Genomic DNA, 24,633 nt, shown 5'->3' with positions numbered 1-24,633 from the left:
AAATATTTATTATTTGTATATAGGTAAAACATACGTACTCATACCATTTGTTGTTCATTTATAGTGTGAACAATAAATTTGACAATAAATAAATAAAAGTATTAACTCCTTACAAATTCAAAATTTTAAATGAGGGAAAAGTCATTATTTTCACCTTATACTATACCCGAAAAGTCAAAGATACACTTAAACTATTGAAGTGACCTAATACACATCTAAACTATTTAAAAGTGATTTTTTTACATCCTAACGCACATACAACCAGTCTCATGCTGAGAGGTGTTTTGCACTCGCCACACGTCATTACTATGTCACTGCCCCGTCAGATATTATGTGAAAACTATAGTAAATAAATTCCATGTCATTATTATTGCGTCTTCCTCACTATACATCATCAATTCACCATTGAAGAACCACTATTAAAGCTATTATCACTCACATCTCCATCACAATTATTTTCACAAAATACCATCAAATTTAAAGTTACTCCCAAATATTCTTACTATTAAAATCTGCAACAACGTTTTTACTAGATTTTTATTTTTACCATAATTGTAGATCTTTCATGGGAGACAACTTGTTCATATTTATTTTTCTCCTTTTGTTAATAAATTATTTATTTTTGTTTCATCACTATCAAAAACACACAAATTTACTTAACAACTCCCATTTTTATTATAATAATGCTAAAAAAGTTCGAATCTTTACAAGAGAAATTTAAGATGACCCACGAAAAATCGAGATCAAAAATCGCATATTAATTTTCTTCGCAAGATCCACCACAAAAATTATGCCACCACCATTGTTATTATCGAAATTCACAACAACAATCATCATAAATTTTTGCATTCACCATCAAAATCACAACATTATCATTCACTACAAAAAAAACCGCGTTTAGCAAGAGACCAATAACGTTGCTAATCAACAGAAATTCGTCGTTAAATCCATTTAGATACGGATCAGCGACAAAATATTATTCGTTGGTATATTGCGCGTTGCTAACCATTTAGCAACGAAAAAATAAAATCTGTTGCTAGATTTACAACGGAATAGAGACGTCCTATATCCGTTGCTATATTTTAGCAACGAATATATTTGTTGTTATATTTATAAGTGTCGTTACTAATTTCATGTGGTATTTCGTCATTTTGATTATTTTCTGACCAAATATTTCATTGCTAGTCCGTCACTAAAAATTCTTAATTTTTGTGACAAAAAAAAATTTTCTCAATCCGTTGCAAATGTTTTAGTTTGGCAATGAGTAATTTTGTCGCTAAATCTGCCGTCATTACTTTTCTTTCAATATCTTTTTATTTGTATTTTGAATATTAATAGAATATTATAAAATTCTTATAATACCCAATATTCATATAAAAAAAGCCACATATATATAGATAGCAAAATCTTATTATAATATCCAACATGCATATAAAAGAATCCATATATATAGATAGAAAAAGTCCAAACATCCTCAATACCAAGCATAGCAACATCTAAACACATAAGTATGTCCAAAACATCCTCAATACCTACAATCATCAAGTGTAATTTTTTGTTGCACAATTTTAAACGTTTCAACAAAATAGACCATCAAAAACCAACAAAATAGACCATAAAAAACCAATGCACTGATCGTCAAAAGTATCACAACTGATCAAGATCATTGCAATCATCATTTAAGGAATCAAGATCGTCCAAAGGAGTAGTCGGAGGTGTAAAAACTGATCGTGAAGAAACCAACTTCTGTACCTCTGCAATGACAATAGGAAAAAATTGATTTTTAAGTGCGGGAATCAATCGCTTCACAAACTCATTCAAATTCGAATCTGCAGCTGGTACCGATTCATGTGAAGCTGAAGATGAAGTCTTTCCACAAGAAATACACAGAGTTTGGCCATAGTAGCCTTTGGATTCAGATCCAAGACCAAATACTCTTCGCTTCTTTTCTCCTCCGGCAGCTTGGGAATATGCTTCAATTTGATCAATAACAGATTCTGATAATATTTTTTCTCGTAATATTTCTTCAAATCTTTCCTGTAATAGTGGAAGTCAAATTATAACAGATTGTACTTACAAATAATTAGATACCAAAAAGTACTTTAAACTAAAAAAATGAGAATTAAGTAAACTACTACATTAAGATTTAATCTTACATGGACGATTCGAGAACGTTCATCAACGAAAGATTTTCCATCATGACCATATATGTGAACATGCAAATGTAACTCACTTGGTGTCGGATCTCAACCCATTTCAGCAGCCTGTAAAAAAGAAGTGTTGAGCATTGTACTAGAACAAAACTGCTGGAATATTTTATGTAAGCCAGAAATATTTGTAAAGCCATAATTCAAGTGGAACGTAGTTGTTCATCAGGTAAATATTATTAATCGCGTGGTCAGAACTATGTTATCCAATTTATATTGTTCTTACCAAGCAATGACTGGAAAGAGATTGCTGAATTTTATTGCATCAAAATTATTGAGAACATATGCTAATAATGAAAATTTGGAAATTTCCAGTTAGATTCCAGTGTGAAGGTTATATAAGATGAAAACTAATCACATAAAACAGACAAGTAATTTCCAGAATCATAAGGTCTTGATTCTACCCAATACATCTCGAAGAACATGTAAATATATGAATCCTCAGTAATATACCACTCTGCGACATATAAGCACAGTTTACATTGCAGTTTTTTAGGTTACAAGATAATAACAGAACACAACATACCAAATACAACACAGGAGACAAAAATAGTGAGAAGTGATCAATATTTGAGATAAACAGTAAACAGAAATGCAACAATAGCATAACGTTGAACTAAGTTTAGACTGTCTCACAACAAATTATAATTTAATACTTGAAATATATACTTACAAGTCTCTTTCGGTACTCTCCAATTGAGATAGATCCTTCCTTGTGAGTTCCAGCAGCGACTTCTTTGCCTCCACGACGACTCTGTACATTTATTTTGAACTTTTCAATACACTTTCGATCTTCCTAAAGTCGCTGCCAGCTTTCTTAGACATCTTCATGTATAAAATCTTGCCTAATCTCTTTCTCTTTGATTTTAGCAATGAAATTTCTACACACAGTTGCAACCTTACTCTGCCAGTGTTTCTTTACTGCAGCATCAGTAATGGAAGAATCCCAATAGACGTGTTTCTGAAATAAATTTCCAAGATAACACATTAATATCATATTTATAAAAATGAGTACACTTTACAAAATCAATTATGATGAAGATGTATACCTTGAATTACCCAAAATAGCCATCTTTTATGTCACATGAGACACTTTTCCAATTGACTCCATTGTGATCAAGTTCACTTTTGAAAGACTCATGTATCCTATTGGAGCATGCTTTAGAAGGTTGCAATCTGTATTAATGTGAAGACATTATTTAGAGGTTACTATAAATAAAAAATAATATATAATAATAATAGACAAGAAATGGACTAACCCTACAGAAGTTATAGTAAAAAAGGTCTACACATTGCTCCGACTGAAATTACTTTCTCCATTTGTGTTGCTACTAGATATGTCCTCACCTACTTTGTTAGTTTGTGAAGACATACCTACAGTTGTTGGGTTGGTCTGATTTGGAGTAGAAGGAGACATACTATCATGATTAGAAGTTGGAGCACCTATGCCACCAGCTGTTTGTGGCGCAACTGTATGAGTGGGAATAGTAGGCATGTTTGCAATACGAACAGGCATATTAGTCCTAGCTGCTGACTTTCCCGCACACCCTATGCTTCCTCGACCTGTACCTCTTCCTCGATTCATATCTATTAAAAAAATTAAACTTTTTAAAGTAAAAAAAAGATGCAAATTTTGCACAAAAAGTCACGACATTATATAATATTCTAATTTTTAAATCCCATCCAACAAAATACCTGACAACAACATACCTCACTGTCATTCTGGAATCCCATATAACATTGGAATGCTCACAACAAGAATCAAGAACAGATTAAGAACCACCAACATAATAAGAACCACCAAAATACTCATAATAAGAACCACCAACAGATCAAAAATCACCAACAGAACTACCAAAATACAACAAAATACTCTCATTGTAATTCTTCCCATAAGAACTCCTCCTAAATGAAGAACCAACAACAAAACAAAAATCACTAATAGAATCACCAAAATAATCACAACAAGAACCACCAACAGATCATGAACTACCAATCGAACCACCAAAATACTGCAGAATCTCTCATTATAATTCTGTCCACAAGAACTCTCAAATGAAGAAGCAACAACAGATCATTAACCAGAAAAAAATAAAACATATATATATATGTATAGACAGAAAGCAGACCAAAAATTGATTATGTTCAGCCATTTTAAAGGATGAAGTCGATTGGTTAAGAAGCTCACCTATTTGGTTCTTTAAAGTAGATGTACCTTCTCTTGTTCTGTTGATTTGATTTAAAGCAATCGGAGATTATTCAGGAGTTGTATGGTTGCTACCATCATCAGAAGTTTGAACCATTGATCTAATTTGAGGAATTAATGGTTGAACTTGATTTGTATTATTTTGACCACCTATGACATCAGCTTGAGAAGTAACAATAGCAGGAGTAGAAATAGTAGGTACATTTGCAGTAACATCATTATTACTTTTAACTGCAGACTTGCCTCCACGTCCTGTGCTTCCACGTCCTCGACTTCTAGCCATATCTATAAAAAAACTGTATTAGTTAAAGTGGAAATAATATGCAAACTTAATAATACCAAGAGAAGCAAACAATAATATATAGATAAGGTATTAGAAAATGTAAAAGCACAGTTATAGCCTAAAAAATGAATGAGAAATGAAAGAGTCAAAAATTGAGAAGTAGAGCATAAAACCAGTTGAAGCAACAAGTTTTGTGTAAACAACGAGACAAAAAAAATGATACTAGTTTGACAAAATGGCTGCTCACAAAATAAAAATAAGATATAATAACATATTTTTTATCAAGCACTAATCGCTATCTGTGTCTTCTTCCAAATCTTCCTCAGTTTCATACTCTTCTTCTGTAGCATTCTCTTGTTTGTCATGATGTTCTTGTAATAAACCATCATCAGTAACTTCATCCATTTCAATTAATCCACCATTTGCATCACGTAAGTGTATGCTTTTATCTGTCGCAACATTCATATCTATCTCGTAGACTTGAACTTCTTCAACTTGAAATGGAATATTTAGGTTTGCAGCTATCTTAATTTCCTCATCGGTTAATTCAATAACATTTTGAGGTTTGATCTTCAATACAGCTACCCAATTATTTTTGTCCTTTTTCTTGCTAGGATAAGACACATAACACACTTGAGTTGCTTGCATTGCCAGAATAAAAGGTTCGTATTTTTTATATCGGCGATGATAGTTAATATCAACCAATTTATACTGATTATGATTTTTAACACCAACATTCATAGTTGGGTCAAACCATTCACATTTGAGTAGTACAGTTCGCTTTAAAGGTGTTTCGTGGTGTTCCACTTCTATAATCTCTTTTATTCGCCCGTAAAAATCACCAAAAGTTGGATCTGAAATACAAACTCCACTGTTCATTATTGATCTTGCGCTACCATGAAAATTTGTATGAAACTTGTATCCATTAACAAAATACACCGAATGAGATGTAGCGCCTATCAATGGTCCACGAGCAAGACTACATAGGAATTCATTCTCAATATGATTGAGCCGGACCTATTTAGAAGATTATAAAATTTAGTTCAATTTCATAAGCTAATTTAAGTGCATAATTGTATAAAAGATCTTAATTTTTGAAGCCTTAAATATTTCTTGAACCATATAGAGAAATTTGCTTCAAGGCTCTCATTTATTTGATCTTGAGAGACATTTGAAAATTCTTCTTGCAAATGTTGCACAAACATACATCATTTAAAGAAAAAAGATTTCAATTTCAAGTCATGATTTATGACTATGCTTATAAAATTAAGTTGATACAACTAACTTTGTTACCTCACATATGGCTCAACCTCTTCACAATTTAGCAAAATGTAAGTTTAGGCAGCGTTGATTTCCTGCAGAGTTAGATTCCTCTTTTTTTATTGTCCCCATCATCGTCCGAGATGGGTGAATATTGATAAATTTTCTTCAACTTCTTCCACAATACCACCATCATTATTTCGATCCACATTATGATTGTGTGTCATTACATATGGTTCAAAATAATGAGAAAACAATAGTGTTGACTCTGTCATCAAGTAAGCTTCACATATAGAACCCTCAACACTTGATTTATTCTCAATCATTCTTTTAAGACTTCCAAGATACCTAAATAGAAAAATGGATAAACCATCCTATTTGAAAAGTAAATAACAACATTATTCTCACAAGTTAAACTTGAATTTTTTCATTACCTTTCAAAAGGATACATCCATCGATATTGTACAGGTCCAGTAATCTTTGCTTCATAGGGAAGATGCACAAGCAGATGTTCCATTGAGTCAAAGAACCCAAGAGGAAAAATATGTTCTAACTTGCATAAGATTTGTGGAATATCTCCCTGTAATCTCTCCATTTCATCCACTCGGAGAGTAGTCGATGTAAGATCTTTAAAGAATAAGCTCAATTCTATAAGTGCCTGCCATACATTATTTGGAAGTAGTTCACGAAAATTAATAGGCATCAATCGTTGCATGAACACATAACAATCATGACTCTTCATGCCAAATAACCTTTTCGCAGATGTGTCTGGGCACTACCCAAATTTGAAACATACCCATCTGGAAATTTTAAGCCTTTCACCCAATTAAACAAGATTATGCTTACTTTCTTGTCTATTGTATATACAGCTTTGGGATATTTTTCAGAAGCATTCTTTTCCAGTTGAGGTCGATCACAGTAATTGACCATATCTAGACAAGCTTGTGGATTGTCTTTGGTTTTCTTATCAATATTGAGGACTGTATTAAATACATTATCAAAGAAGTTTTTCTCAATATGCATGACATCGAGTTTATGTCGAATCATGTTAGAAATCCAATAAGGTAAATCCCAAAAGATGCTTCGCTTTTTTCATTCACAAGAACTACATATTCGTTGATTAACTTCTTCTGCATCTAACTTTGTTACTTTTCTTATCCCCAAATCACAAATTTGATTCAATATCTCTTCTCCGGTTCTATAGGGTGGTGGTGATCTTTTGACAGTTCGACCTTTAAGAAAATTTTTACGATCTCTCCTAAATGGATGATATTGGTCAAGAAACATTCTGTGATAGTCAAACCATGATGTTTTTCGACCATGTTGTAATCTAAAGAATTGTGTTTCCTTCATACAATAAGGACAAGCAAACTTACCTGCAGTACTTCATCCTAATAACATAGAATATGCTAGAAAGTCACTGATTGTCCACATCAAAATTGTCCTTAATTGAAAATTTTATTTTTAGAGATATCAAATACTTCTACACCTGTCTCCCACAACAACGTCAATTACTTTATTAGAAAATGCAGATAAACATCAATTTTATGTTTGGGATTATTTGGTCCAGGAACAATGACAGTTAAGAACATATAAGCCTCTTTCATGCACATTCCTGGAGGTAAATTGTATGGAGTGACAATTACTGGCCATGAAGACTATTTTCTCCCAGACTGACTGAATGGTTGGAAGCCATCAGTACATAACCCCAACCTAACATTTCTTGGTTCATCGGCAAAAAAAAGATGACTTTTATTGAATTCTTCCAAGCTTCAGAGTCTGATGGATGACACATTACTCCATCCTCTTTTAAATGTTCATGATGCCATGTCATGTTAGCTGTTGTAGTATGGGATGTATATAGTCTCTTCAATCTAGGAATCAAAGAAAAATAATACATTATTTTATAAGGGACCAATTTCCTCTTACGAGAGCCAACTCGACGCTTATACCTCTCTTTGCCACAAAATTTGTAAGAGGTAAGATGTCATGGTCTTTCTAATACAACATACAACCCGATTCACATCAATCAATCTTTTCAACCGGTAAACCTAAGGTACGCACTAGCTTCTTAGTCTGATAATAACTATCAACTAATAGGTTATCTTCCGGTAAAGACTTTTTAAATAATTGCATCATTTGGTTGAACCCCCTCTATGACATATTATTTTTCATCTTAATATTTAATATTCGAGAGATTACTGCAAGTTGAGAGAGGGAAGAACTAGGATACAATTTTGCATCAACAGAGTGGAACTATTCATAAAATTTTTGGTACTCTAAATTAGGCTCTTCCTCCATCGAAGTTTCATGTTCCTCCTCAATTGAAGGTTCATACAGATGAGATGGTCCAAATTCAATATTGCTGTAACCATGGTTAAAGTTGGGACCAGTAGCATCCAAAATTATTTGTCGATATGGATTATCATATCCCAATTCAAGTTGAGCACCATTGATCAAATCATTACCGAAAGAAATCTCACCTATCAGATCTGCTTCCCCTTGATGTTTCCAAATAAAATAGTCCTTAAAAAATCTACCATGAAGAAGGTGTATCTAACCTTTTCAACATCCTTGTATTTAATATTGCGACATTTTTTACATGGACATCTAATGTTGTCACCACTCATGCAACTTTGTTGAGAACATGCAAAGAGGATAAAGTTATTCACACCAGTAATGAATCTAGAGTTTATAGCCCCTCGACCATCCAACCTATCATACATCCATCTACGCTCTAGATTATTCATATTCCTATTAATGTCGACATAAACAACATAGTTAGAGTTTTATATTTTAGTAATGCATACATCCAGGATTACCACTAAAGTGAAGAAACAATTAAATATCTTACCAAACTAGAACATATCTTTCAATTTATACAAGGAAATAGAATATATCAGTCATTTTTCTTCTAAATAAACAAGAAATCAAAAACACAACATATCATTCATTGTCCTTCTTAATAAGTGTTAGCGAAAAAATTTAATTACATACAAAACTGAAACTTCTATCATTACAATCATAAGGCATGAGGCAAAGCTCCCGACAACAAGATTAAAACATCAAATTTCAGCAAAGTACATACCTAAAATCTGAACATTAAACAAAACCTAAAAATAAGTTGCAACTTTATTGGCAAAAAAAAACAAATAAAGTCTACAACTTTAACACAAAGTTACATCACAAAAGTTAATCGGATTTAAATCAAATCCTCAATCGGTAAGTAAAAGAAAATAGAGACAGTTTCATGAATAATGAAGAACACAAACGGCAATAGAGAAACATATGAAAAACTAATCGAAAATCATTTAAAAGGAAAAATGTTATAGTAACAGATATATGCTAGCTCACATTCTGGCACTTGCTGGTATCCTTAGTGGATCTCTCTGAAAACCCAAAATATAACATCACAATCAGATTAATAAAAAACAACAATATATACCAAATGTGATCCCACAAATGAAATCTTTGGAAGGATAAAGGCTAAACAGTCAACACAACAAAATAGAAAATGATTATGACAATTACAAAATTTCAAAGGAACATGAAACATACTACATTTTATTGTTTACAGAAAATCAGAACAACAGTAAGCAAAAGTGACTTAAACTGCTCTATGTTTTCTAATTTTTTCAACATGCAACACACTAAGTACAATCTTACATAAACCTGTACATAAAAAAGACAAAACTAAACCACACAAATGAAAAATTTGTTGAAGAAATCAGAGATTAATGAACCTGGAACAGAAGATACAAAAAAAAACATAAATAGAAGTTAAGAGGAAAAATATTATTCCCATTTCGATTAAATAACCACTAACACAAGGTTTTAACACAGCATTCGAACAAAGAAAATTGAAAAAGCTCAAAAAAATCACAAATAGAACTTCAAATAAAAAATCAAAAAACCTAACATAATCAGTGTATACAAAACACTGAAAATTAAATCACAACTAGAAATTTTGTTGAAGAAATTTCAGATTCATAGACATGCAACATTGGAACATCAAAAACCCCATAAAAATAATTTTGAGAAAGAAAATACGGTTCTCATTTCGAGTAAATAACCATTTATCGAATTTTTTAACACAATAATCGAAGAACCCTAACTAAAATAGCTCAAAAAACCCTAAACATATCATTAACACGTCACTTCTAACATAGAAATTAAGAAATTAAAAGAGGAGAAACAACTAAAATTACGAGATATAAAATCTAACCTCTAATTTAGATTCAAAATTAGTCCATTGACACTTTTTTCGACTGATATTGAGCGATTAGGGAGAGAAAAGGGCAAGGGGACAGTTTTTGAAGAGAAAGGCGGATGATGTTATATTTTGGGAACAAAGTGAAATAAAAGACATAGCCCTAATATTAGGTTGGTAGGGTGACGGATTTAGCAACGAATATATAATCCGTTGCTAATCATTAATTAAATATATACCTAATATATTATTAAAAATGGTAAAATACTTCCAGCGACAGTATTTTCGTTGCTATTGTCTTCTCCACCATGTCAAAAAAAAATTCCCCCATTTTTGTTGCTAATTTTGTCACCAAAATAAAGGCGCCAATATTTACCGCCAAAAATTAGCAACCAATTTTATATTCCGTTGTCATTCCGTCACTAATTAGGCTATTAATTTTAATTTCATTTATTTAGCGACAAAATTTCTATTTCGTTGCAATTCCGTCGTTAATTAGCGACGAAAAAGCCTTTGTTGCTATAAATCCGTTGCTAGACGCAGTTTTTTTTTGTGATGATTTTCAATCATCAAAAATAAAAACATACCCACTACTCATTTTTTCATCAATTACCAATTTCACCACTAAATAGTGAAGAATAAGCCCTCAATCAGTGAGAAAAATAGATCTAACGAAGTAAAATGACTGTGATAAGAAAAATGGAGAAGAGAAAAAGGACAAAATGAAAAGAAGAAGAAGAACAAGAACAAAAAAGGTTGTCACCGGCGGAGAGGAGGCTATGCATTTTTTTTTGTCCTTCTCTATTTTGATTTTATTCCAAGAATAAGCAATATTCATGGAAGATCTGCAACTAATACTTCCTACAATATCTATTAAACAATAAAGAGATAAAATTTCAAGTATTGAGCTTAAATTGATTTTCTTGTTTTCTAGAAGAAGAACTTTACCTTACAACTTCTTTAAGTATTTTATTGGTAAAAAAATTCACGTAACTGTATTTTAAAATTAAAAAAATTAAAAATGTTTCTGATTTTTTTTTCTTTTTAGTTTGTTGTCACATCAGCTTCTAGGGTGTAAATAAATTTACTTTTAAATAGTATAAGTGTGTAATAGGTCGTCTCAATAGTTTAAGTGTGATTTTGACTTTTCAAATATAGTTTAGGATGAAAATGATGATTTTTCCCTTTAGATGATGATGTTCACACCATGTCTAATTACATCTAACATGCATGTCATGATTATACGTGCAGTTTGTATTAACCAGATGATAATTTGATATACTAAACATTTCGAGTTTATATAAAATTAAAAGGCCCCACCTCATAATGATGTGAGGCGGCTTTACCAGGAATGGTAAATTCAAAAGTTTTAAATTTCGTTAAAAATGTTAAAATATATCTATCAGCAGTGGCGGAGCAAAATTTTTGATTAAGGATGCTCATATTTTTTTTGTTTGAACTCAAGTTATTGATGCGAAAATGCATATTCTTGATCACTGAATTATACTTCTCTAACTTATCAAGGGTGTGCAACAACATACATATAATCATAAATATCTATATTTAATCTATATACTCGAAAAATTTTTCTGACGAAGGGTGTTCATCTGATCACCCTTCGTCGGTTGTGGCTCCGCCACTATCTATCAGATGTAATGTATATTTTCAATAAGTAATTTACCTCTATATGTAATATTATTTTTTACATACAATCTAATTTTTTGATGAAGAATGTCTAATTGATCATCTTTCATTTTACTATTAGTCGTTTGGCCATGAGTAATTTCTTATTTTTTTTTGAAAAATTATTTTATTTTAGTGAAAAAAGTGAAAACAATGGTATTTGTCCATGAGAATTTCAAATACAATTTCAGAATTGTATTTGGAAAAGTGAAAACAACTTTTACAAGTTTTATTTGTTTTCACTTTCTTCACTCATACTTTTCTCATAAAATTTCACAAACAACTTTAATTTATATTCATGGTCAAACACAGCTCCAACTCCAACTCCAACTCCAACTTCAACTTCAATTCTAACTCCAACTTCAAAAAATTATGATTTTCATGACCAAACGAGACCTTACATAGCTATGCAACTGCTTAACTTATGCGAGCATTAATAATTAATTTTCCAACTCAAAGTTATGTCACACAAAAATATTTTTTAATGTTACTGCAAAACTGTGATTTACTGAGTTGGATTAATACTGGCAATATTATTGTCAAATGAGCACCACGTGTGATTCATGCCTTTTGACGGGTTTTGGTGTCCAGAGGTATAGTATTTCCACCTGTGATAATAGCAAATGTCTCATAGCTCTCCTTTAGTAGAAACGGAGTTGGGACCGGTAGAGGGTAGGTAGCGAGAGAGTCCATCTAAACTTCTCTCGGTTAAAAAATTAATGATATATATAAAATATATTTTAATTTTTTTATGTGTATATAAATTTTAAACCTTTTAAACATAAAATTAGAGGTTGTTTTAGTTACTAGCTTACGTGTACATACTTTGAGCATGTATGTCACTTTAATGAGTTCAAATATTATATTATATATGATATTTATTTAAATAATAAAAATAAATATAATGATTAAATTTAATATTTTTTGAGTATGTAAAGATGGAGAATTTATTTATTAAATCTAATCTTTACCAAAAAGAATTTTAAAAGTTGATTGACATTCATCTACCATCTGTAAATTGCAATAAAATAATATAATGATAGAGATATCAAAATAATACAATTAAATCTAATCTTTACACACAAATTTTTCTCAAAGTCGTCCGACACTCAACTACCACTTGTAAACAATAACAAAATAATACGATAATAGAGATATCAAAATAATATAATTAAACCTAACCTTTACGTAAAAAAATTACTCAAAACCGACCAACATTTATCTATCACCTGTAAATTGCAACAAAATAATACGATAAAAGTGATATCAAAACAATACAATTAAACTAAATTTTACACACAAAAATTTCTCAAATTCGATTGAGATTTATCTATGAACTGTAAACTACCACAAAATAATAAACTAAAAAGAGATATTACAATAATACAATTAAACCTAATATTTACCTAAAAAAAATTCAAAGCCGACCAACATTCATCTAGCATCTTTAAATTAAAATAAAATAAAATGATAAGATAATAAAGATATCAAAATAATACAACTAAATCTAAACATTGGAAAGAAAAATATTAATTAATTCTCCTACCTTATATTTTAGGAGTCCAATATATTTTAGAAAGTCTATTAGAAAGGAAAATATTAATTCATTCTCGTGCCATATATTTTAGGAGTCCCATATATTTTAGTAAGTCTAGTTAATATAATAAAAATAATTAAAAATAAATTCAAAAATAGTGAAAAGACAGTTTTGTCTAAAATAATTCTTTTAATGAAGGGTAAAAAGTTCAAATTACTTTTCTAAGGGGGTCTTCACACTTTTAATATACTAGCTTAGTGTACGTGCTTTGCAAATGTGTCTCGCATCGGTCGTTGAAAAATATATCCATAAGAACAACACACTATTAAAAGATAGCAAGTGATGTTAATATACATGTTATATCAAGTTAAGTTATATAAATAAATGTTTTATAAAAAAAGAGTGAGAAAACGATTTTGTCTATTGCAGATTATTTTAATGAAAAGCAAAAAGTTTGAATAACTTTTCTAAGAGCCTTCATACTTTTAATATATTGTAGATTATAGATATAGATATAAATATAAATTATAGATATAGATTATAGATATAAATTATAGATAAATTATAGATATAGATTAAGGGAGTTTAAAATTTATCTTGAGGTTCCAAATTAAATATCAAGCACTACATTGTTATTTTCCATCTTAGTGAAAATTTTCGATCGATCACTCGTTAGAATTTCTGTTTATGAATTTTAAAGAGTATTTATTATATGTTAAGTGAATTTTTTAAATATAAATATAGAATTTGATTTTTTTTTAACATATAGAATTTAAGTTAATGCTATTAAATTTTGTTGAGAATAAAACTGATAGAAAACTAACACATGTTTTCCTAACAGGTGATTAAATTTTTGTTGCATTCCATGCAACGCGCGATTCGGATTAGTCGGGGCTTCAATACGAGCATCGATAACTACAGCACATCATTGTTAAATTCCCAGTGTGTGCAAAAGCCTGCCATATTCTTTGGGCGAATCCAAACACAGATGCAATAATATTTTCAAAGAATTTGAACGACATAGAAAGACAAAATTATTATTACAAAATACGTTTTTTTAGCAATCATAATTGTAAGTGCCAACACACTATGAGATGTGAAAAGAAAAAAGGGTGTTTGGGTCGAAGCAAGATATTTTCTCCTAAAATCCTACCCCATTCCCTCTTATTAGATAAGCCTGCCATATTCTTAATTACAAATTAAACTAAAGTTTCCATTTAATTATGTAATTAATTCTAAATTCCAAATCAATAGACAAAACTTTAATCCATACCCCTTTTATACATTTTAAAAAAGGTCTCTGTTTCTTTTGTTTTATTTATACATTTCTAAAGCTACATTTCTATATACCGATAAAATTTAGGGGAGGATCCAGTGTTGCAGTGTCGAATTCATCGGAAATCAATATTTTTATATGTAACATAAATTTGTATATAATATTGTAACAAATAGTATATATGAAGTTATAATTCTAAGAAAAATGGATTTAATTCTAAAAATTTTAAAGAACAAATTTATAGAAATTAAATCTTGGATCCACTTCGAACAAAATTGGAAGTTGGAACCCATCATTTTTGGAAACAGGATCCATTTCCACACATCTTTTTTTTTTTTGAGATCCACATAGCTTTTCTTTTAATAATCTGGTTTTCAGAGATTTTTTTTTACAAACTCAATTTCATTGACAACATACTGTCAGAGGCCAAAAAAATCTATCATTCAGGCATTTAAATTTAAATTCAAATCTGATAGCAATCGTAATGGGATTAATTATAGATTGTTTTATTGAGAAGCAAACACAATTTCACATCGAAAAAATAGAGGGAACATGTCCAATATTTAAAGTGTCACCCAATTTCACTAGTATGAGGCCTTTTGGGAGGTGCCCAAAAACAAATCCATGAGGGTTTGACCCAAAGCAGACAATATCATACTAGTGCGGAGTTTGAGTGAAGTTACACGCAGTCCCAACAACTGGTATCAAAGTTTGGGAGATTCATCACGATTACTGAAGATGGAAGGATCGAAGTTTGGAATCGAGTAGTTTGATGGATCCGATTTCGATTTCTGGAAGATGCAGATCGAAGACTATCTGTACCAGAAAGATCTTCACTAACCCTTGACCGGGGTGAAGCTGGAGTCCATGAAGGAGGAGGACTGGAAGTTCAAGGATCGGCAGGCTCTAGGGCTGATCCGGTTGACTTTGTCGAGAAACGTGATGTTTAACATCATCAAGGAGAAAACCACATCCGATCTGTTGAAGGCACTATCACATACTTGAAGCTCAAGGATCGGCAGGCTCTAGGGCTGATCCAGTTGACTTTGTCGAGAAACGTGACGTTCAACATCGTCAAGGAGAAAACCACGTCCTATTTGTTGAAGGCACTATCACATATGTACGAAAAGCCATCTGTGATGAACAAAGTATATTTGATGCGTAGATTTTTTAATTTACAGATGCCTAAGAATGGATTTATTGCTGATCATATAAACGAGTTCAATAAGATTGTTAGTCAATTGTGTTCTGTGGATATTAATTTTGAAGATGAAATTAAAGCACTGATTTTGATGTCATCACTACCCGAGTCTTGGGATACTGTTGTTGCTGCGATTAGCAGTTCCCGTGGATCTGAGAAACTGAAGTTTGATGAAATCCGAGATGTTGTTCTTAGCGAAAGCATTCGCAAACGAGAAATTAAGGAGTCATCTGGTAGTGCTCTTAATATTGATCGAAGGGGAAAAGACTAATTGAGGGGTCATAATACACATGGCAGATCAAAATCGAAGAATCGTGAAAAATCTCCATAAAAATCCAACATGACATGTTGAAATTGTGGAGAGAAAGGACACTTTTGGATAGAGTGCAAGAAACACAAAAAAAAGAAGAATAAAAAATCTGGAGATGATAATGATTCTGTTAATTCAGAGAAGACATTGGGGATGCTTTAATCCTTAGTGTAGATAGCCCGGTTGAATCCTGGATATTGGATTCTAGTGCATCTTTTCATTCATCTCTTAGCAAGGAATTGTTCCAAAAAGTATGGAAACTTTGGAAAGGTGTATCTTGCTGACAACAAGCCGTTGATGATTGAAGGAAAGGGGGGCTATTTGTAAAAAAAACTCCAACAGAAAATCAGTAGACATTAGAGGATGTCAGATATATTCCTTGTCTCAAGAAGAATCTGATCTCTGTTGGTCAGTTGGATAGCACAGGCTACGCAATAGAGTTTGGGAAAGGTTCGTGGAAGATTGTGAAGGGTGCTATGGTTGTAGCACGTGACACAAAATCTTGAACTTTTTACACTACTGCAGGGTGTATAAACATGGCTGTTGTTGCTGAGGGTGCTTCCGGTTCATGTGTGTGGCACAACAGACTTGGACACATGAGTGCTAAAGAAATGGAGATGCTGGCTGCAAAAGGAGCTTTAGAGGGGCTAAAGTCTGTTGATATGGGTCCTTGTGAGAGTTGTGTTATAGGTAAACAGAAATGAGTAATCTTCAAGAAGTCTGCGAGAGAGCCGAAGAAAGTACGGCTGGAAATGGTCCATACAGATGTTTGGGGACTATCTCCTGTTTCATCACTTGATGGATCTAGATTCTATGTCACCTTCATTGATGATTTCAGCAGGAAGGTATGGGTTTAATTCTTGAAACATAAGTTAGATGTGTTTGCTACTTTCAAGAGGTGGAAAGCTGAAGTTGAAAATCAGACTGGCTTGAAAATCAAATGCCTGAGGTCTGATAATGGAGGAGAATATGACAAGTCAGAATTCAAACAATTCTGTGCAGCTGAGAGAATAAGATTGATGAGGCCTTTTGGGAGGTGCCAAAAATTAAATCCGTGAGGGCTTGGCCTAAAGCAGACAACATAATACTAGTGCGGAGTTACACGCGGTCCCCACAAGTGGTATCAAAGCCCAGGTTCGGGTGTGTCGGAGTAGTGGACTGCAGTTGGTGAGAAGTTCCCGGTGTAACGACAAGACTGGAGATCTACAGGTGGTGCCTTGTGTCAAAAGTCTTCCTGGAGAGTGGTTATCAGTCGGCGTGTCCCGTTGGGTGATAACAGCGGTACAAAATGGTTGGCAGATCATGTGAAGTGACCTAGTAGTTGAAATCTACAGTTGATGCCTCGTTTCAAAAGTCTTCTTGACAAGTGATGGTCAAGCGGCGTGTCCCACTGGTTGGTAGTGGCGGTACGGGGAAGTCACAAGTGATGTGGTCTTGGTTTGAAGGGGGATTGTTGAGAAGCAAACACAATCCCACATCTCCCACATTGGAAAAATAGAGGGAACATGTCCAATATTTAAAGTGTCACCCAACTCCACTATTATGAGGCCTTTTGGGAGGTGCCCAAAAACAAATCCATGAGGACTTGGCCCAAAGCGGATAATATCATACTAGTGCGGAGTTTGGGTGAAGTTACACGCGATCACAACATGTTTAACATTCTTATAAAGTATGAACCAATCAACAAGAATAATATGGTCCTTCCAACTCCCAAAGGGTGGCATATTGGTAGGTGGGCTTCAAGCAATATCAAGTATTTTTCTTTGATTTCCTCCACTTTGAGGCATCACTAACTCGAATACCTGCAGCAAAGTTCAAACATAGCCATTTTTCATACTTATAATTGAAAAAATGAATACAGATTTAAAAGCCACTGAAAAATAGTCAATATTGAAAATCATAATATATCATGGATTTAGAACTTAAAAAGGTGAAACTTCATCACAGTATCATGGATGAAATTCAGGACACTATTATGGAATTTCACTTTTTCACTATGAAAATCCTGACAATATCTATGATCTTTAACTTGTTTAAGTTCGAAATCAATGACACTTATCAGGGCGTTCTTTCATCAGGAGTGATTACTTCTCAATGAATTTTCAACTACTAACTAATTTTCAAAGCTAGTCATAAGTAGATAGCCTGTATAATTTTTACAAATTCACACCGTGTAAAACCTATTCGAATAAGTAGCTAGTTCGTATAATATGTAACTTTTCATAACAAACTGAAAATAGAGTAACACATTATAGCCGGTTAAATTATTCCAAGTAATATAAGAATTATGTTTATACTGACATGATGTATATCAAATCCAATGTTATTGAGATCCAACAAACCAAACCAGAACTGTTAAACTTGTGACTATAATGCAAAAAAAGTTAAATTGTATTATTCCTTGACCCATGCTTAGCTGTTGTTAAATTGTATTATTCCTTGACCCATGCTTAGCTGTTGTTTCTGATCAGTCAACCATTTAGCTATTGAATTCTTTTCTATGTTTTGCCTATATTTGGTTTGCTAAGACTCTGGGAAAAAACCTTATTTACTGGTTCCAAATAACTTCACTATTTTCCCTAGTTTAAATTTATATGTGATCGATCAACAACACATAAAGTTTAAAAATCAAAGAAAGATTTTTAAGATTGATGCTCTAAAACAAATTTTAGATATTTGTCTGGTTATAAATTATTTCATAAAGGTAAAAAGATAATTTTAAAATTTCTTCCTTTGTTTTATTTTATTTGCCTATGACACTTCCTTAAGAAAAAAAATTATTAGGGATTCATTGTATTAAGCACACCTTGTTTTATTCCTTTTTAACTCGAAAGGTTGGAAAACATTGATTTCGATTTTTAAAATTATTTCGAAACTTAAAAGAAAAAATTTCGAAACAAATAGAGTCGCCACTTAATTTATTTGAAAAGAAATTAAAAAACTTTTAAAGAAAATCTGAAGTCTTAAAATAGAAAAAGACTTAGACTTTTAAGAAAATTCCGGGTAAGAGTTTCTTATTAACATCTTGGAAGGTTTTTAAGGCACCTAAAATGTCCGCTAACTTACGATTATTCGGGCTATTTGAAAACAATTTTTTGACTAACTTTATAGTAAAAAAAACAATTGAATAAGGAAAAATTTGTACAAAATAAATGAGCAACTCAGTGAAAAATTTAACTAGTTCTAAGAAAATTAAAATCAAATAGCACGTAAAGGGGAGAGGGGAGAACTAGAAAACTTAGAGTCGTAAGCCCAAAACTATCAGCCCTATCCTAATTTAATTGGACTTTTGGCCCATCATCACCTATCAAGTGGAACTAGTTTATGACTCGATTGCAAACAATGTTTCATGGAGAAAACTAAATTAGAAAATATTTATCATAACTATTTTTTAAGAAACAAAACTGTAAGCTTGGTAATAAATGAAAGCGAGAGGAGCAATCAAAACTTGACAGAACCAAATAATGAAGAAAATGTTCTAAAGAACTCAAATTCTTATCAGTATGCACACTAATTGTGAATTGTTGAAGTCACTTTAATAGTAGGCATAATATGTTTCTCAACACATGAGGCAAGGATTTACACTTTGAAGTGATTCAAAAAAAAAATAAATAGAAAGAGGCACATACAAAATCAAATGGTTATTAGTCATATAATCTGTTTTATTTTTAATAGGAGTAACACACATACTAACTACATCAAAACATGTGGACGTAAATATAAAAATATAAAATGATATATAATAGAAGCAACATAACAAATTAGATGAAAGATATTAAGCTACGGATGTGTAATAATAGCGACACTAGATACTACTAAGCAATAAAAAGAAACAATATAGAATAGATTATAGACAAAACATAGAATGAGATGAATGAAACAAGACAAAAACATATAATTATAATACTAATAAAAAATGACAATACAAGAACTATAATTCACAACAACCATTACCATAAACAACATTTAGCATTTACATAATAAAACACAAACATGTTAGAAACAAAACTATAGTATAGTAATAACCAACAATTAACAAACAACCTACAATACAATACAAGAACAACAAAGAATTTCTATGAAATAAAATACAATGCAGAATAGTAGACATGATAAAATATACATACCACATGTAATAAACAATAAAATAACAACACAAAAAAAGACTGAACCCAATATGATAATTATATGTTTGCATATCTGGGTAATGATTATTCAAGGGACATAAGAGAGGAATGAGCATGCTCATAGTTATATTAAATCAATTTTACCAAGAAAACATCACATGACTACATATAAATTATCTGGTTTAAGAAAATTAAAAGGGTTTCATCCCCTCACTGAACAGTTATACTTAACATGATAAATCGATAAGGATCCTTGGGGAACCCTTTAACCCAAACAAACATATGAAAAAAAATTAATCTTCAGATACCACAAGTAAATTAAACAAAATACACATATAACTTGATATTCATACTTAAAATCAGACTTTTTATAACCTTGCAAATATAAAACGCAACAAGATACAAACATTGAATCATAACAGGTAGAAACAAAAGAAAATTATAAAATCTATAGTAAGGCTAGAATTGAGCAACCATGACAATATGTATGTGAGATATTCATCAAAGGAATTATAAGGAAAAAGATATTCAAAAAGGAAGAAAAAATTGATTGTAATAAATTGATGAACCTCTAATATAGATCGAAGGGATTCCATCATGATCGAATAAATTCGTTGACAAATTTAAAATTACGCCTAAATAGACAATGCATGATTTAGCTATTATCGAGTAACACACTAAATAAAATAAATTATGGTCGGGACCGTACGTTAGAAACCACACAACAACCCAACAAGAAACATATAAAGACAAACATCCAAGATTATTAGTCGGTGACCCAAGCAGCAAGAAGCATTTGTCTCTCATGGAAACATAGGAATTACTGTAAATTAAAAGCTTGTTACACAATAGACTCAAATCAAACAATTAAAATAATTTTGTCAGTATTGATTAAAGAGAAACTATATATACAAGGATTAAGAGCCGTTTTAAGAAAGAAAAGTTAAACAATACATCACAGAATTAAAATAATAATATCACATCAACAAACGGCAGTCAACTTCTTTAAAGATCCTATGACCTTCATAGTCTTCTCCAGCAAACAATCCCACACTTACTACATCTACAACTATCACTATGGATAAAGAGATGAAAAGAGAAAATACAATAAAACTAAAAGGAAGAGACGTGTTTACCTTTTATGGGACAACAAAACGAGACCTTGATGTTGTCGATATCTGCCACCACTAAAAAATATTACCGTCGACTCAAAAACTTCGATTAGCCGTTGAATTTTACGAAACAAAAATTTTCGTTTACTAAAAAATGGACTGTTTTTGCTCAAAGATTTTTTCAACCTCTCAAGACTTGTCCTAAATTTACTCTACAATGATCCTTTTATAGCGAGGATGGAGGGTCACCCTTTGTATTTCCATCGATGTGGGATAAAATGCAAAGGTGTTTTGGAAATTTTCAAATTTTGAGGTAAATGATAAGAATCTAAGTTGGGGTTGTACTATTTCTTGTATGATTTTTTAATTCAAATTTTTTCAAACGATTGAATAAGTTGAGTTGGACGATCACGAGTCGGTGGATCGGTTTGGGTTAGAATTGGGTGTTCAGTCGACTTCGCCGGGTTGGATTCTGGTTGAAGCCGTTGTATTATTGTTGACGGATTTGGATCGACGATTGTTGTCGTCGCTAGCTATTGAGTGTTGTTTGAAAGAAGTTGTTTGTTCGATGATTTTTCTCAATGTTGAAGCTACTGCTGTTAATTGAAAGTTGTTGTTGTCATTTGTTGAAGAAGAGAAAATAGGCTGAGTCAAGGGATATATTTTGGGTGGCTGGGTGAAGTTATTGTGTTGGGCTGGAGCGGCTGGGGGTAGATTAGGATATTTTATGAGGTTATTTAAAAAATAACCCTAATTAGTTAAATAAATTGACTAAATTCAATTGAAATTCGATACGAATTCATACCTCGTTTAATTTTGAACTTCTTTATTAGATAGAACCAAATAAATATTTCTCCAAATAAATTATTTTTAAGAGAAAATTGTATTTAAATCAAGACTTTATTCGTGTAAATTTATTTTTAAAATATGCCTTGATTAAAATATGATATTTCATAAAATAAATATTTAAGTAACTAAATTGTATAATTTTGTATAATTGAATACAATAATATATAATTGCTACTTAAAATAACAAAATTACCTAGATAAATACTTTGAGAAGCTTTTTATTCAAATAAAATAAATATTGTAATTTTATTTAAAATCGAAGAAATTCGAAACTAAACTTAGTTGTGGAGGGAAAAAATTAGGTGTTAACAACTATTCCCTCAATTTGGGTAGAGTGGATGCAAGTAACCCTGGGCAAAGGGAGTTTGACATTCCTAATTTTTGTCCAACCATAAATACATTTATGAAATAGGTTGGTTTTTGCACAAGTTTGGGAGTTATGGTTGGACCTCGGTATTAGATTTCCTACATATCTCAGGTTACAATATAATTCAGGCCACTTGTAGTTCATAAAACGTGATTTAAAGCATGATTTTTAAAAAATTTACAAGGTATCTTGGTTTGATATTTTTAATGAAACCGAAAAGCTGAAGAATAAAGGGATATGGGGGGAGGTTGAAATGTAGTCTAGTTTTCAACAAAGATCCCAGCCTACATAGCCCCGAGACTCAGGGAATCATACTTTTTGTAGTTTGACTCAATCGGTAGAAAAGATAGTCTTTTATTTCAGACAATCTTTCGTTCGGGATGAGTGACAAGTTAATTGAGTTACGGAAAAGAGGCTTTTAACCTCTTAACCATGAATGTGGGATCCTTCACATCCATAGGCAAGAACTTACCTGGACATAATTTCATAAACTCTAAGTATGTTGTCACCCAAATTTGAAAAAAAGAGAAGGTTAACCCCGTATGAGTTTAGAAATATCTCGAAGGTAAAGCTGAAACCAAAATATCCCAGAATAGTCACATTCCTTCTAATAGGGGTGTGGCTAGATGGTGGTAGTGATCATCCGAGAATACTCACATGCCTTCCCAGAATATTCCTAGAGTATGTTTGGTTGGACTTTTATATAGTGGGTATTTTTCTGCTTAAAGGTGTTCTTTGAAAAATGAGATTGGATCAATTCACCTTTGATTTGAATCAATATAACACATATAATTACATAAAGCAGTTATCATACAAGTATATTGTAATAAACATGCATCCTAATTGGGTAACCCTTTTGAGCCAAGGGTTGGCCTAACATATTTGAAGGAAGTATATTCTTTTTAAAACCAATCCCTTATTCCCCCAAAACCTCCACAGGTATAAATAAATGGCATAAATGCTTACAAAAATTGCACAAAAGGGATATAATTTTTAGGAAAAGGAAAATAGCATGAGAAAAAGAACAATGTCCCGCATAGGGGATAGTAGCTCCTAAATGTTCCTTCATCAGCCTTCGCTCTCTTAGCTTTGTCCACTTCTTATCAGATGTGACATATGTTGACGATCAATTAATTCCCGTAAAACTGTGCTCTATACTCATAGGTCATTATTCTGGGAAATCATGCAATCATCCAAATCGATCAATCATCAGCCTTATGCTTGGCTTGCTTTAATTTTTCCCTCAATTGGTGGATGATTGAAGCATCCTTACACGAAAGCAAACAAAGTAAGACTTCCCTTAGCTCCAAAGGATAATGGATTGAATTAAATAACATATATTTCTTCAACACATAAATATGATTCGTCTGTAATTGACATGTGAAAAATAGATGCAAGACAGGTTTTCTAATGGGACCAATACCTCTTCGGGCATTGGGTCATCCTTGGATCATACCTAAAAGAGGATTTTGGTTTAGCTCTATCCTAGGTGTCTAGAGTGGGTTTGGACACAAGTTCTCAAGCGGACAACTTGAGTTTGGAAATACGAACTCCTAACGTGCCGGTAAATCGTCGTATTCCCAACACTTGATTTAGAGTTGATCAACAGGGGCCAAAACATCCACGAACCCAAAAATAATTTGATAATCATCATGTGAGATTATTCCATGAAATGCAACAGTTAAATTTCCCAGAATTTAAACATATAAGCACACAAACAGTTTAATAATTAGTCATAAAAGCTAATTCAAATATTTGGTTAGAACTGAGTTAAAGTTTCCCAGCAGAGTCGCCATTTCTGTTTTATCCCTTTTTAACTCGAAGGGTTGGAAAACATTGATTTCAACTAATATAAATATTTCGAAACTTTAGAAAAAATTCTGAAACAAACAGAGTCGCCACTTAATTTATTTGAAAAGTAATTAAGAAAACTTTTAAGGAAAATCCTAAGTCTTAAAACAGAAAAAGACTTAGGCTTTTAAGAAAATCACAGGTAAGAGGTTCT

At 31.9% G+C, this 24,633-nt stretch overlaps 1 protein-coding gene and 1 pseudogene across 1 annotated transcript; one reads left to right on the top strand and one right to left on the bottom strand.

The window, feature by feature from the left end:
• Positions 1–1,647: 1,647 nt before the first annotated feature.
• LOC124898566 lies at positions 1,648–4,696 on the bottom strand. The gene is made up of 5 exons (XM_047412208.1): positions 4,489–4,696; positions 3,586–3,794; positions 3,097–3,168; positions 2,881–2,961; positions 1,648–2,037 (listed from the first exon to the last, which is right to left on the bottom strand). The coding sequence occupies exons 1-5, from the start codon at positions 4,694–4,696 to the stop codon at positions 1,648–1,650; spliced, it is 960 nt and encodes a 319-aa protein (XP_047268164.1).
• Positions 4,697–16,709: 12,013 nt separating this feature from the next.
• The window catches only part of LOC124898565, a 71,702-nt pseudogene continuing 63,778 nt past the window's right edge, over positions 16,710–24,633 (top strand).

This window comes from Capsicum annuum, chromosome 5 (assembly GCF_002878395.1).
Source record: "Capsicum annuum cultivar UCD-10X-F1 chromosome 5, UCD10Xv1.1, whole genome shotgun sequence".
Classification (NCBI taxonomy): Eukaryota; Viridiplantae; Streptophyta; class Magnoliopsida; order Solanales; family Solanaceae; genus Capsicum; species Capsicum annuum.
The sequence above is the reverse complement of the archived record's forward strand: the minus strand, read 5'-3'. Positions and strand labels throughout refer to the sequence as shown.

Bases quoted from the DNA above. Each gene is read 5' to 3' on its own strand.
- LOC124898566 (XM_047412208.1), bottom strand. From the start codon at position 4,696: ATGGCTAGAAGTCGAGGACGTGGAAGCACAGGACGTGGAGGCAAGTCT. The intron at 3,169-3,585 runs GTAGGTATGTCT...AATTTATTTCAG, and splicing joins ATCAGACCAACCCAACAACT to AAACACGTCTATTGGGATTC. The intron at 2,038-2,880 runs GTAAGTATATAT...CCACTATTACAG, and splicing joins GAGAGTACCGAAAGAGACTT to GAAAGATTTGAAGAAATATT.